Source organism: Barbatula barbatula (genome assembly GCF_947034865.1).
Source record: "Barbatula barbatula genome assembly, chromosome: 4".
Lineage (NCBI taxonomy): Eukaryota > Metazoa > Chordata > Actinopteri > Cypriniformes > Nemacheilidae > Barbatula > Barbatula barbatula.
The window spans coordinates 469247-483827 of NC_136768.1; the positions used below are offsets into that span (position 1 = coordinate 469247).

General features: G+C 42.1%; 3 protein-coding genes across 12 annotated transcripts; 2 read left to right on the forward strand and 1 right to left on the reverse strand.

Annotated features, from left to right (window-relative positions):
• The first annotated feature begins 88 nt into the window (after window positions 1-88).
• tbk1 (TANK-binding kinase 1) lies at window positions 89-7976 on the forward strand. 8 transcript variants are annotated; one of them, XM_079454644.1, is made up of 21 exons: window positions 89-268; window positions 1086-1189; window positions 1329-1469; window positions 1585-1714; window positions 1791-1972; window positions 2085-2245; window positions 2328-2438; window positions 2531-2710; window positions 2842-3038; window positions 3156-3214; window positions 3326-3417; window positions 3493-3594; window positions 3681-3750; window positions 3902-4023; window positions 4106-4182; window positions 6289-6328; window positions 6422-6523; window positions 7067-7163; window positions 7268-7368; window positions 7457-7528; window positions 7650-7976. In XM_079454644.1, exons 2-21 carry the CDS (start codon window positions 1103-1105, stop codon window positions 7699-7701), a joined length of 2175 nt encoding a protein of 724 aa, XP_079310770.1. In that variant the 5' UTR covers window positions 89-268; window positions 1086-1102; the 3' UTR covers window positions 7702-7976. The 8 variants fall into 8 exon arrangements, with proteins under 8 accessions (XP_079310770.1, XP_079310771.1, XP_079310769.1 ...); XM_079454645.1 differs by having other exon boundaries at window positions 105-268; window positions 3681-3759; window positions 7636-7976; XM_079454643.1 differs by having other exon boundaries at window positions 132-268; window positions 3681-3759.
• Window positions 7977-8617: 641 nt separating this feature from the next.
• gpr19 (G protein-coupled receptor 19) lies at window positions 8618-11972 on the forward strand. Of its 2 annotated transcripts, none has more exons than XM_079453895.1 (2): window positions 8618-8804; window positions 10057-11972. In XM_079453895.1, exon 2 carries the CDS (start codon window positions 10070-10072, stop codon window positions 11330-11332), a length of 1263 nt encoding a protein of 420 aa, XP_079310021.1. In that variant the 5' UTR covers window positions 8618-8804; window positions 10057-10069; the 3' UTR covers window positions 11333-11972. The 2 variants fall into 2 exon arrangements, with proteins under 2 accessions (XP_079310021.1, XP_079310022.1); XM_079453896.1 differs by having other exon boundaries at window positions 8672-8804; window positions 10062-11971.
• crebl2 (cAMP responsive element binding protein-like 2) lies at window positions 11914-14581 on the reverse strand. Of its 2 annotated transcripts, none has more exons than XM_079453897.1 (3): window positions 13953-14581; window positions 13384-13581; window positions 11914-13317 (listed from the first exon to the last, which is right to left on the reverse strand). In XM_079453897.1, the coding sequence occupies exons 1-3, from the start codon at window positions 13965-13967 to the stop codon at window positions 13153-13155; spliced, it is 378 nt and encodes a 125-aa protein (XP_079310023.1). In that variant the 5' UTR covers window positions 13968-14581; the 3' UTR covers window positions 11914-13152. The 2 variants fall into 2 exon arrangements, with proteins under 2 accessions (XP_079310023.1, XP_079310024.1); XM_079453898.1 differs by having other exon boundaries at window positions 12101-13317; window positions 13957-14094.

The following is a 14581-nucleotide window of genomic DNA, read 5'->3' on the forward strand; positions in this document are numbered from 1 at the left end:
TAATATTTCTATAGCCTAATGACATAATATTAGATTACAAAATGTTCTTTAGCACTTGGTGCCCTACGCATGCGCGGCGCTGTTCATCGGTATGCAACAATGCAGTTTCGGATGCTGTTTGGCATAAGTACTGCATACTGCGCAGTATACAACGGATATAGGACATGCATACTTCAGACAGGAGGAGTATGCTGGGGTTCTATTGAACGGCGTCTGTGGTTCATGTGATGAAAACACGGAAAGCGGAAGAGAATCTCAAGCTCTCGGGGTAAGAAAATAAAACACACAGACATTATAAACGTCGATTAGATATGAATCATAACTTCACGAGTGACGTGTTGTTTATACTGATTGTGTATTACTGCTGTATTTAACGTTACTTTAGTAAACCGACGTCAGGAGGGCCGATGCAGCGCTTCAATCCCAGTGTTTTTTTATAACTTATATTTATCGACTCGTGTTAAGCGGGGAATTAAATGTAATTTCTTCATTAAAATCGGATTCAGTTGAATAATAAAACGCGTAATTCTCTTTTAAACTCGTACTCGATGTACTTTCAGTTTCACTCGGTTCGACAGTCACCCGTCCGGACACTTAACGTCAGATCCACGCGATTCACTATCGGATCGGGTTTTATTGCTTTTGGATCATTTAAGTTTTGTTTCTTGCTAAAATTACGCAAGATTCACGCGCTGATGGGAAATTCCCGCAGATCTGTGACGTCACCCTGATTTCAAAACATTCATCGTTATTATCTTGATCTTATTAAAATATATGTCATATTACTATATTATTATTATTATTATTATACACTTATTATTATCAAAGTGTTGATGATTGATTGATGATCTGTGACTGCAGTGTTAAATGTGAGTGTTGTGCGGGAAACTGAAAGCTAACTTTAAGTGTTTAACGTGGCTGTAGATTAAGTTTGTTTATGACACTACACCATAAAGACTACTGAATGTTAACGCAGCTGTATATCTGATATAACGTGATTCTTGCTAACTGATTTTTACGTTGTATTTGCTGATTAAATGTGATGCTTATGAATAAGTAATGATTGGTATGGTCACGTGCTTCAGGTGAATCTACAGACGTCATGCAGAGTACTTCAAACTACCTGTGGCTGATGTCAGACCTGCTGGGTCAGGGAGCCACAGCAAATGTGTACCGCGGTAGACACAAGGTAACTGTGTGTTGTACACGAGAATAAAGATTTGATGCGTCACATTGTTATTCATCTGAAATCATGCTGCGCACACACAGATGTGCATGTATCATGTATCCCTACTAACATTATGATCTCTCTCTCTCTCTCTGTGTAGAAAACAGGTGACCTTTATGCGGTCAAAGTTTTCAACAATCTGAGTTTTCTGCGTCCGCTGGACGTTCAGATGAGGGAGTTTGAGGTTTTAAAGAAGTTAAACCACAAAAACATTGTGAAGCTCTTCGCTGTGGAGGAGGAGGTGAGAGTCTTCACACCCACACACTGATGTTTGTCTAATGTTCAGTGTGTGTTGCTCTGATTCACACGATCACAGTGATGTGTGTAATGTCATGGATTTCTTTGTCATGTCTCAGTCAAACACTCGTCATAAGGTGTTGGTGATGGAGTATTGTCCCTGTGGCAGTTTATACACTGTGCTGGAGGAGCCCACGAACGCTTACGGCCTCCCAGAGGACGAGTTCCTCATCGTTCTGCAGGACGTTGGTAATTCATCAGTCTGTGGTTTCAGTCAGGTGTGTGTGTGTCAGGTGTGTGTTATTAACACGGACGTGTGTTTCAGTGGCAGGAATGAATCATCTCCGTGAGTACGGAATCGTCCATCGTGACATCAAGCCGGGAAACATCATGCGTATGATTGGAGAGGACGGACGCTCCGTCTATAAACTAACTGACTTCGGAGCCGCGCGTGAGCTCGATGACGACGAGCAGTTCGTGTCACTCTACGGCACTGAAGAATATCTGGTGAGATGAGGATTACGGCTAATCTCTTGTGTTGAAAAAAACGCAGCTGTCTTTGTATGGTTTTGAGGAGAAATCTTGATATGAGTGTTTTGAATCCGTGTGTGTCGTGCAGCATCCAGACATGTATGAGCGAGCTGTGTTGAGAAAAGATCATCAGAAGAAATATGGAGCTACGGTGGATTTGTGGAGCATCGGTGTGACGTTCTACCACGCGGCCACAGGGAGTCTGCCGTTCAGACCGTTTGAAGGACCTCGCAGAAATAAAGAAGTCATGTAAGACTGAGCGATCACATCGCCTGTGTGTGTATGTGTGTGTCACGTGTGGTTATTACACGTGTGTTTGTGTCGTCTGCAGGTATAAGATCATCACAGAGAAACCTTCAGGTGCCATCTCAGGACATCAGAAGTTTGAGAACGGAAAGATTGAGTGGAGCACAGAGATGCCGGTGTCGTGTAGTGTGTCAAAGTGAGTCGAGAGAAAAACATTCACATGTTCCATTACTGCTGTCACTTATTGCACTCTCTCTCTCTCTATCTCTCTCTGTGTGTGTGTGTCAGAGGTCTTCAGAGTCTCCTCACGCCTGTGCTGGCAAACATTCTCGAAGCCGATCCAGAGAAGTGTTGGGGTTTTGATCAGTTCTTTGCTGAAACCAGTGACATTTTACACCGTGTGGTGATTTATGTGTTCAGTCTGCAGCAAGCCACTCTTCACCACATCTACATCCACACGTACAACACGTGAGTCCAGACACAACACACACGACACGAAAGTCCACACGCAACAAACACACGACACGTGAGTCCACACGCATGATATAATTTCCTGTTCTGTCTTTGATTTGTTTGTATTCTGTTTTGTGTTTGTTCAGAGCAAATCTGTTTCAGGAACTTCTCTTCAGACGCACCAACATAACTCCATCACATCAGGATTTCCTTTATGAGGGCCAACGTCTCGTTCTCGACCCAAACCAGCAAGCACAGACCTTCCCCAAGAGCAGCAGAGACAATCCCATCATGCTCCTGAGCAGAGACCCGGTGAACACCGTTGGACTGGTGTTTGAAGACCGTCAGTATTTCATCTCATTATGAACACATACAGCATCAGTCTCTTGTGATGATGATGATGATGTTTGTGATGTCCACTGCTGCAGATGATAATAACATTGATCATGTGTGTTTGCAGCCTGTCCACCTAAAGTTCAGCCCCGTTATGATCTGGATTTGGATGCAAGCTATGCAAAGGTGAGCGAGGGCCTTGTGACAGCTCAGGCTGTACTGTATGTTACGTTACAGTGAGAAGACATCATGATGAAACAGGCGTCGTGTGTGTAACGTCTGTGTGTTTGTATGCAGACGTTTGCAGGTGATGTGGGATATCTGTGGAAGACATCAGACTCTCTGCTCCTCTATCAGGAGCTGGTGAGAAAAGGCGTCAGAGGATTGATGTGAGTTGATGAATAACACAAGATGAAGTGACGAAAGAGTCGCTCTGTCTCACGCTGTGATGATGTGTGTTTCAGTGAGCTGATCAGAGACGAATACAGTGAGACGACACACAAGAAGAGTGAACTGATCCACATGTGTAATAGCTGCAGTCAGACGCTGGAGAAAGCCGAGCAGCTGTGAGACACACACACACACACAGAGATCAGACACACACATTATGATGATGATGATGATGATGATGATGATGATGTGTGTGTTTCAGGTGTGAGGTGCTGATGCAGGGGAACATGGCCTCGGCAGAATATGATGAAATCAGAGACATGAGGAAGAAGGTGATGAGGGTGAGATCTTCACTTGTTCTCTATGACAAAGTGTGAGCTCTGTGATGTTTGCTGTGTATCACACGTGTATGTGTGTGGATGAGGAAATGGTGATGCAGTTAATGCAGACACTCATCACAGTGACGCTCTGATCTGTGTTCAGCTTTCCAACTCTTTAGCTTCAATGGAGCAAACGCTTCAGGACATCAGCAACATGTTCCTGTCGGGAGGCACACTGACAGACGCATGGACACAACAAGTGGGAACTCACCCAGAGGACAGAAAGTGAGTCAGCGTGTTTCTGTCAACATGCAAGTGTGTAACATGTAGTTGTGTGTATGTCAGACTGATTGTGTTTGTCATGTAGTGTGGAGAAGCTCAAAGTTCTGCTGGACGCCATCAGCAGCATCTACCAGCAGTTCAAGAAAGACAAAGCAGAGAGACGTGAGTCTCAAACATTATCATTCTTCTGATTCATCAACACACTGATTCATTATCATTTTTATGATTCATCAACACACTGATTCATTATCATTCTTCTGATTCATCAACACACTGATTCATTATCCATCCATCCATCCATTTTCTTCCGCTTATCCGGGACCGGGTCGCGGGGGCAGCAGTCTAAGCAGAGATGCCCAGACATCCCTCACCCTAGACACTTCCTCCAGCTCTTCCGGGGGGACACCGAGGCGTTCCCAGGCCAGCCGGGAGACATAGTCCCACCAGCGTGTCCTAGGTCTTCCCCGGGGTCTCCTCCCGGTCGGACGGGCCCGGAACACCTTCCGAGGAAGGCGTCCAGTAGGCATCCGTAACAGATGCCCAAGCCACCTCAGCTGACCCCTCTCGATGTGGAGGAGCAGCGGCTCTACTCCGAGCTCCTCGCGGGTGACCGAGCTTCTCACCCTATCTCTAAGGGATCGCCCAGCCACCCTGCGGAGGAAGCTCATTTCAGCCGCCTGTATCCGGGATCTTGTCCTTTCGGTCATGACCCAAAGCTCATGACCATAGGTGAGAGTAGGAACGTAGATTGACCGGTAAATTGAGAGCTTCGCCTTGCGGCTCAGCTCTTTCTTCACCACGACGGACCGGTACATCGACCGCATTACTGCAGAAGCTGCACCGATCCGTCTGTCAATCTCCCGTTCCCTCCTCCCCTCACTCGTGAACAAGACCCCGAGATACTTAAACTCCTCCACTTGAGGAAGGAACTCTCCACCAACCTGAAGTGGGCAAGCCACCCTTTTCCGACTGAGGACCATGGCCTCGGATTTGGAGGTACTGATTTTCATTCCAGCCGCTTCACACTCTGCTGTAAACCGTCCCAGTGCATGCTGAAGGTCCTGGTTTGAAGGGGCCAACACGACGACATCATCCGCAAATAGCAGAGACGAGATCGTGTGGTCCCCAAACCTGACACCCTCCGGCCCTTGGCTGCGCCTAGAAATTCTGTCCATAAAAATTACGAACAGAACCGGTGACAAAGGGCAGCCCTGCCGGAGTCCGACATGCACTGGGAACAGGTCCGACTTACTGCCGGCAATGCGAACCAAGCTCCTGCTTCGGTCGTACAGGGACCTGACAGCCCTTAGCAAAGGACCACAGACCCCATACTCCCGAAGCACCCTCCACAGGATGCCGCGAGGGACACAGTCGAATGCTTTCTCCAAATTCATTATCATTCTTCTGATTCATCAACACACTGATTCATTACCATTCTTCTGATTCATCAACACACTGATTCATTATCATTCTTCTGATTCATCAACACACTGATTCATTATCATTTTTATGATTCATCAACACACTGATTCATTATCATTCTTCTGATTCATCAACAAACTGATTCATTATAATTTTTTTGATTCATCAACACACTGATTCATTATCATTCTTCTGATTCATCAACACACTGATTCATTATCATTTTTCTGATTCATCAACACACTGATTCATTATCATTCTTCTGATTCATCAACACACTGATTCATTATAATTTTTCTGATTCATCAACACACTGATTCATTATAATTTTTCTGATTCATCAACACACTGATTCATTATCATTCTTCTGATTCATCAACACACTGATTAATTATCATTTTTATGATTCATCAACACACTGATTCATTATCAATCTTCTGATTCATCAACACACTGATTCATTATCATTTTTATGATTCATCAACAAACTGATTCATTATCATTTTTATGATTCATCAACACACTGATTCATTATAATTTTTATGATTCATCAACACACTGATTCATTATCATTTTTCTGATTCATCAACACACTGATTCATTATCAATCTTCTGATTCATCAACACACTGATTCATTATCATTTTTCTGATTCATCAACAAACTGATTCATTATCATTCTTCTGATTCATCAACACACTGATTCATTATCATTCTTCTGATTCATCAACACACTGATTCATTATCATTCTTCTGATTCATCAACACACTGATTCATTATCAATCTTCTGATTCATCTGATAATTCTGGAATGTTGTTAGTTGTTAAATGTTTCTTTCTTCTGCAGGTTTGCCTTATAACGAAGAACAGATTCACAAGTTTGACAAGTGAGTCTGTGATTTCCTGTACCCATCTGAAACGTTGCAGCGGTGTTTCTGAAATGTTCTGCTGAGCTGAATCTTTCTCTCTCGGTTCCACAGACAGAAGCTGGTTCTTCACGCCACTAAAGCCCGAGCGCTCTTCACAGATGAATGTGCCATGAAATATCGCCTCTTTATCTCTAAGAGTGAAGAATGGATGAAGTAAGATCTCCAAACGACCACAGTACTCTAGATCAGATTAATTTGAAAGGTTCTAGAGGAGAACTGATCATTTTCTCTTTTTTGCAGTTACACTGATCTGATTGATTGTGGTTTTCATTTGACCATGGTTAAGACTGCTGTAAACAAACTTGGTTTTCTTTTTTGCTTTAGCACAATAGCTGATAAACACAAACATTCAGTTTAACATTCATGTTAGAGTATCAGTAGCCCTGTTGCCATGGAAACTGGGATGGTTATTTTCTGATGATAATATTACTGAAGGAAGTCAACTATGACAGCTAAGCGATGCAAAGCGATTATAAAATCAAATAAATTGTATAAGAACAATAACAGGTCCTCAGAAAGAGACCAAAACAAAGGTGTGTTTGTGATGTTTATGATGACATTGATGCTGTTATTCAGTGTGTTTTCACCTCTATGATTTGCCGCTACGTTGTTTCCTTGCCTCCTGTACGTCACTTGGGATAAATGGTCTTCTTAATGCCTAATGGTAAATGTGTGTAATTGAATGTTTTGTCACAGGAAGGTTCATCATGTGAGGAAACATCTTCTGTCTCTGACGGCTCAGTTCAGCGGAATGGAACAGGAAGTGAATGTGCTCACGCAGCATGTGTACAAGGTGTGTAAACAGGAAATGCTCTCTGTTGTGTTTACTTTAGGCTGCATGACACACATTCTAACAGACTCTCCTCGTGTGTGTGTGTGTGTGTGTGTTTCGTGTAGCTGTTGGATCAGTTACCTCAGAAGATGGTACCCATGACGTCTGGTGGAATGAAGCCGCAGGCGTATCTTAGTCCCAGCACACTGGTGGAGATGACCCTCGGGTCAGTCTTTCTGTCATCACTTGACTAGCCGTGTAAACGTGATTGTGAGATTTTGTGTACATGATAATGACAGACGTCTGGATTACAGGATGAAGAAACTGAAAGAGGAGATGGAGGGAGTGGTGAAAGAGTTAGCAGAGAATAATCTGTTCCTGGAGAGGTGATTTTATTTCGGTTCCTCACTTAGAAAACACAAACAACTATTGTGATGTTGAACTTAATGATTATTTAATTGAAAAGACGAGTGATGTTATTGAGGGACTCTAGTTTGTGTGTTTCAGGTTCGGTACACTGACCGTTGATGGAGGGATCAGAAATGTGGAGCGGATGTGACCGCTCTCATCTGACTGTAGATTCTGTTAGCTCTCTGTACATATGAATAGAATGTAAATACATATGGGAGACTTGCTTTCTCTTTTTTACATATTACATCATGACTTTTATGTTACCTTATACGAAATCAGTTTCTCTTGTGTTCATGAAGTTTGGGTGAAGGATGGCTTCACATACTGAACACCACTGTTGTCATTTCATCAATGGCTTGCATTATAAATAGATGTTAAGTATCAGTCTCTGTAAATGTGCATTAAAGAGCAGCGCTCACAGCATTTTGTTGTTGTACATGGACTTCTCTACCCATAATGCTTTTATTCACACAAAGGGCTCCACCACAAACAGAAGAAACGTGTGTGTGTGTGTTTGAATGAATTATATTGAAGAGACTAAATTCTGCCGTAGAACAAACGTGTGTGGAACAGGGTTTGATGTGTTTATATTAAACAGAATGAAGGTTAACGTCAACCCCCCATGAATACAGACACAAAAGAACAGTCCATACTCAGCACTTCCGTTGCTATGGTAACAGCATCAGTATTGCTTATGTAAAAACCTCGTGAGCGTCCTCGACATGACTGATCTGATCGCTTCAAGCGTGTTTGTGTGTCGTTTTACTAACACATCGCGATCTGATAACGCACAGAGCTCGAATCAGCCACTTTTCATTCATCGGACTGAGAGGGCGATCTGTTTTTAACGCTATAAATATATTGAAATGATTGTAAGCTGTCAAATGTTGTCTTAAACATCAACCCTAACAATCAATGTCCATAATGAATCAATATAGATGATTCTGTGTTTATACTGATTGATGTTCGTGTTTTATTTATTTAAAAGAATCATAAAACGGTGATATTGTGTTGCTGCACGCGAGCGTTATTGTAGCTCATGAATATTCACGAGGCGGATACTGGAGCGTGACGTCACGTATTGGGTCTGATATGATTGCTGGAGTCTGATGCGGACTAATATGAATGTGATGTGATCGGATCGTGTCGATTGATATCTGACGGATGATAATCGAGTTAATCATGTTCATGAGCCAATGATGAGGACGATGGAGAAAGAAGAAACCGATCGGAGAACAGCAGAGATCTAAGGTACGAACGATCTGATTTCTTCTGTCTGACTGTAATGTCTGATTCATAACGGGAGTTATATTGACAGTGTATATGATCAGATTGAAAATGATTATCAGACACATTCACAGGCCTCGCGACATTTAAAACGAACACTCAACACAACAATAACGCAATTCATCTGTATAAACCTTTAGAGTGGAAATCTACTGTTCATTCAGGTCAGAATGTTTACATTCTATCACAGAAACTATTGTTTTTTACATGTAAATCAGATATTTAATGTAAGTATTTACATAAAAAACATAACCATATTAAATTCATTGTGTGTGTGTGTGTTTACAGGACGAAATGTCATCACACTGATGGTCAAAGTCCTACACTGGCGATTTAATTCAACTATAAATCAGACTAAATGATGTTTATTTAAAAATGTAAAAATGCATAAAGGTTTGTGTGATGATTTGTGTTGACAATAATCAGTTTATTCAGTATAAAAGCCTCAATGTGTGTGTGTTTCTTGAATCTCAGAGTGAAACACAGACATCAGAAGATCAGCTGATGTTGTCAAGGGTTCATGAATTCAACACACACACACACACACACACATTTCCCCAGAGTGAACACAATACTGACATCAGCACACAACACACAGTTGTGTTAATGAATGTCTGTGGAGGTTTGTGTCTCTTGTGGCTGTAATAGAATATCATCTGACACACGTCTGTTCACTGAGGATTATAAACACACACACACAGGTCGTGAGGTGACAGGAGGCCTGATGAAGCCTTACAAGAGGAGTCATTGTTATCACCATGGAAACACGTTTGGACGCGCTTGTCTCGGACAAAAGATGAGCATGCAGGACGGGTTTGATAAACTGTTGATAGATCTGATTCTTGCCGACATGGCAAGTGATTAGCTCTGATAGTTTATACTATCTTGTTGTTATTGATCCAAAATAATATCGTAGTGTTATTCCATTCTGATATCATGATGATGTAACTGACCTAACAGGAGAGAACAGCAAGCAGGAGAAGTGATGACACAATAAAATGAACAAAGTTTATTTGGGTTTCCACTAAGAACAATAAGAAATGAAATACAACACAAATGTATGTCAGAGTTTAATCATCTCTAGATGGTCATCACACACACACACACACACACACACAGATGTTCGATGAAATCGATGAAACCTGTTGACTTGTGTTGTTGTGTAGGGGAGAATGTTGTTAAGCGATGGTTTAACTGAAGGTGTGTTGTGTTTCAGCGCAGGAGGGAAGATGGTGTTTCTTCAGTCTGTGGAGGGTGTAAAGCCCTCTTTCCACTCATCGCTCGTCTTCTACCCCACCATCAACCACTCTGACAGAAACGATTCGTCCACACCGCCCTCTGCCATCCTCTGTCGTCTGGACGGCCCGTCCGCCTCATCCTCACAGACCAACGGCTCTCTGACCTCATACGATCTGAGCCCTGCCGAGGTGACGCTTCTCGGGCTGATCTTCGCTGTCTTCTGGGTGATATCGGTTCTGGGCAACTCTCTGGTTTGTCTGGTGATCCATCGCAGTCGCAGAACACAATCCACTACCAACTATTTTGTGGTGTCGATGGCTTGCGCGGATCTGTTGTTGAGTCTGGCGTGCGCTCCCTTCATCCTGCTGCAGGTGTCTGTGGGTTACTGGCCTCTGACCGTCGCCGCGTGCAAAGCCGTGCGTTACCTGCAGCATTTGTGCCCCGGTGTTCAAGTCTACGTGCTTCTGTCCATCTGCGTCGACCGTTTTTACACCATCGTGTACCCTCTGAGCTTCAAAGTGTCGCGCGAGAAGGCCAAACGGATGATTCTGGCGTCTTGGCTCTTTGACGCCGCTTTCGTGTCTCCGTGCTTGTTCTTCTACGGTTCTTCGGCGTCTCCGGACCACTGTGACTTTTTCCTGCCCGACTCCTGGGACGGGGTGGCGTACGCGGTTGTTCATCTGCTCTTCGGGTTCCTGGTGCCGGCACTTCTCATCGTGTCTTTCTACCAGAGGGTTGTCCGATACATCTGGAGGATCGGCACGGACGGTCGCACGGTCCGCAGAACCATGAACATCGTCCCCAGAACTAAAGTCAAAACCATCAAGATGTTCCTGATGCTCAACGTGATGTTTCTTCTCAGCTGGATGCCGTTTTACGTGGCTCAGCTCTGGCATCCCGCAGCCGTGTCAGGGCCCAGCAGACAGGGGACGCTGTTCTTCATCGCCGTGGTCTGGATCTCCTTCAGCTCCACGGCTTCCAAGCCCACGCTCTACTCCGTGTACAACGCCAACTTCAGACGTGGCATGCGGGAAACTTTCTGCATGTCCTCCATGAAGTGTTACCGTAGTAACGCGTACACCATCACGGCAAGCTCGCGAATAGCTAAAAAGAACTACGTCGGGGTGGTTGATATTCCTGTGCCGGAAAAGACCCTCATCAAAGACTCGGTTTATGACACTTTTGACCGAGAAGCAAAGGAGAAGAAATTAGCCTGGCCTATCAGCACCAACCCACCAAACACTTTTGTATAAAGAGTCTCATGTTCATGTTCTGTGTGTGTTTGTGTCGTCATTACAGACTTCGAGATTGCTGACATGGGATGAGAAAATGTCGTTTCACTGACATGAGCGAGTCAGACTAAAGGAATTCACAAAATCCATCGATGCTTTTGTTTGTGCTCTTTTTCCATCCTGGAAGATCAAGAAACGGGAGTTAAAGGGATATTACAGATGAATAAAAATAGTCTTTTGAACAATATTTAACACTATTCAGAAGAAAATATCTGAATTATGAATTGTTGAATGGCACTTGATCTAGTGAGTGAAATAATTTCATATTCACTTCATCGTGATATTGCTAGAAAATGAAAACAACTTCCATAATGTCTGTTAAGTGTACGTTTTATAATGTACATGTAGACGGCACAATAGAAACAATCCAATATCACATGGTGCTAACAGATGATGATGGAGAAAGCTCATAATCCTGAAAGCTCTTGTTCTGTGTTTTTCTGTTTGTTTGTGTTTTTCTGATGGTCTGGTATGTGTTAATGTAAGACACACACACTTGTGTTTTTGTGCCTGTAGTTACAGTTCAACTGTTTCTCATTGTTATCTGTGATGTTTATGATGCAGACAATGTCATTTTACAATTAAACTTTCTGAATATCTGACGTCTGTTGTTTACTGATTGGATCCAGACACACTGAAGACTTTCATTTGTTACGATATGATTCAATATTAAATTAAAAAATGTTGCAGATTCCTACAAACTGTGCGTCTGTTAAAGAACAATGATTTCCCTTCAGTCTCATTCATTTTATTACAGCAACTTCAAAAATCTCCTTTCAAGACGCCACATGTTTACAGATCATTCATGTCATGAGTTATATCATTTGTGACTTTTATTTTTATACACAAGTTAGATTTTCTAGAACAAAAAATGAGCGACATATAAAGGTGGGACGTGTTTATATCATACACAAGATCACAAAACAACTGCAAAGCAACATTGGTCACAGGACTATTTCTGCAAAGGATGTCTTCAACAAATGCCATTTCATATAAAAATATCTATCTCTAAAATATGCCAAAGACAACAAATTGTGATCACGAGAAATGAAACTACATTTGAGTTATTAAACTTGAAATGAAAACAAAGCGAAAGTAAAACATTTGGGCAGATAACAACAATCTTTCAACCATTTTCTAAATCTGTTAAGTGCTTTTGTGTTGTTTTTTTATTAGTTGTGACTGTCAAATAGAAACACAAAGCAAAAATGAATATAAAGATATTGAAGCACGAGCAGAATAAAAGAGCTTTTAAGGAAAGTGCATTTAAGGTTCCGTTAATGAAATAAATACAACAAACATTAATTCCTCTCGAGTCACGACACACCACCTCAATTTATACAAGAGCCAAAAACAAGTGCTATGCGTTGAAATCTTCAATTTTTTTTAAAGTGCAAAAGGCCGATCATGACAACATAGTGTTCTCATCTGTGAAGGTTTTATGGTGTGTGACATTTAATCCCAATCACCAGAAAAGATTCTGGCATTTATCTCGCGTATATAAACCTTCCTCTCTCTATTGACTTTGTGAATGTTGAAACCTTACATATTTGGAAGCAGAAAGATTCCACATGAAATATATAAAGGAAGACACAGTCACACCACATAAATATTCAACGAATGTCAGATGAATGTGAATGATCCTTTCTGACTTCTTTCATAAAATGAGCTTATTTAACATAACATTACCAAACAAATAAAACACTGTGTCCACATTCAATACTGTTAACAAACATTTATCGTTCTCTAGAACTGATCCGTGTCCTCTGACCGCGTGTTAATTACAGTGCCATCTTGTTCTGGCCCGTTCCTGTGGAGCTGAATTTGCTGTTTTTGGGTATTTTGGTGCCGGAGCTCTGTGGTGGCTTCTGGTCCTCTCCGGTTAAAAGAGCTTTAATTTCAGATGGTATTTTCCCCTGATCCATGGCCAAACACCACTGCTTATACTGAAGACACAACAGCACATCAAACACACATCATCATCATCATCATGTCAACAGAGAGGTGTTTACCATCTCCAGCTCCTCTCTCAGGGCACAGATGGCTCTCTCTTTACTGGATACCAGTTCCTCCAGATACTGGTAACGCAGCTTCTTCCTGGCACGACACTCACGCGCGCTCTGTCTGCTTCTCTCCAGTTTGGCCTTCAGGTCGATCTTGGCAGGTTTACGCCCGCGTTTACCAGGTTTCTTTACTTTACCACCACCCATCTGAAAACCCCAAGAGACGCTGACATTAAATGTGCTGCATCAACTCTTAAACACTGACATTATTGGGTATAGAACCTATTTCTATACTTTTGTGTACTGTCTATATTAATATGCGTTTACTGTGAAGCTACTCCAGAAATGAACTTGAATGAAAGTAAAATAATATGAAAACTACAACATAGTGAATGATTGTCATGTCCTACAGTATCGTTACTTACAAGAACACAATGTACAGTAGAACAATGTTCAAAACAAGGTAGGTTATTATATCCTTTTAATAATAAATCACTTTTTCACAGTTAGTAAATGTATCAAATGAAGGCAGAATGTTAAGTAAGTTAGTGTTTATATGATTGTTATATAACGTTAACTCTCCTTGCTCTCATCCATCACGTGTCGTGTTGTGAACGCTGATCTGTTGTCGTGTTCTGATCGTCGAGCATTAAACTTTCATCGACTATAAACTCAGATTAAGATGATTTTCATCGACACTGCAACTGAAGCGACTGTGTTTTTAGCCCAATGCTAGAAGTGCTCTTCCGCCTCTGACCCACGTGACATACACTGCGCGCACCGCATGATGGGCTGTGTAGTCTTCTTCGTCTTAATATGCACAACATTAAAACACAAAATATGCAGCAACTTTCTCTTGACTGAATGTCAAAGAGTGAAGCAGAGCAATAAATACATACAAATGAAAGAAATAAATACACAAGTTCATAGACTTTGATGTTGAGTAAACAAATACGTCTAAAGTCTGAAAGGAAGCGCGCAAGTGTGTCAAATGTCTTAAAAATGCTAAAAGGAAGTGCGCTTAACACATTGGGGTAATAATGAACATAAAACCCAAATATTGTAATTATGCTGTGTTGTTATTAACACGTAGTTTGTAGATATTGAATGAACTTGTGAAAGATGTCCATCAACTAGTGCAGCGTGACTAACAACGTTCTCTATGCGGAAGTTCTTCCGGTGGTCGTGCCCCGTACTTCCGCTCGGC

Excerpts from the sequence above, each read along its gene's own strand:
- gpr19 (XM_079453895.1), top strand. The coding sequence starts at position 10,070 with ATGGTGTTTCTTCAGTCTGTGGAGGGTGTAAAGCCCTCTTTCCACTCA.
- tbk1 (XM_079454639.1), top strand. The coding sequence starts at position 845 with ATGATCTGTGACTGCAGTGTTAAAT. Across the intron at positions 3,595-3,680 it reads CTGGAGAAAGCCGAGCAGCT|GTGTGAGGTGCTGATGCAGG; the intron begins GTGAGACACACA and ends TGTGTGTTTCAG. Across the intron at positions 7,369-7,456 it reads CTGGTGGAGATGACCCTCGG|GATGAAGAAACTGAAAGAGG; the intron begins GTCAGTCTTTCT and ends TCTGGATTACAG.
- crebl2 (XM_079453897.1), bottom strand. Across the intron at positions 13,318-13,383 it reads TGAGAGAGGAGCTGGAGATG|TATAAGCAGTGGTGTTTGGC; the intron begins GTAAACACCTCT and ends TTGTGTCTTCAG.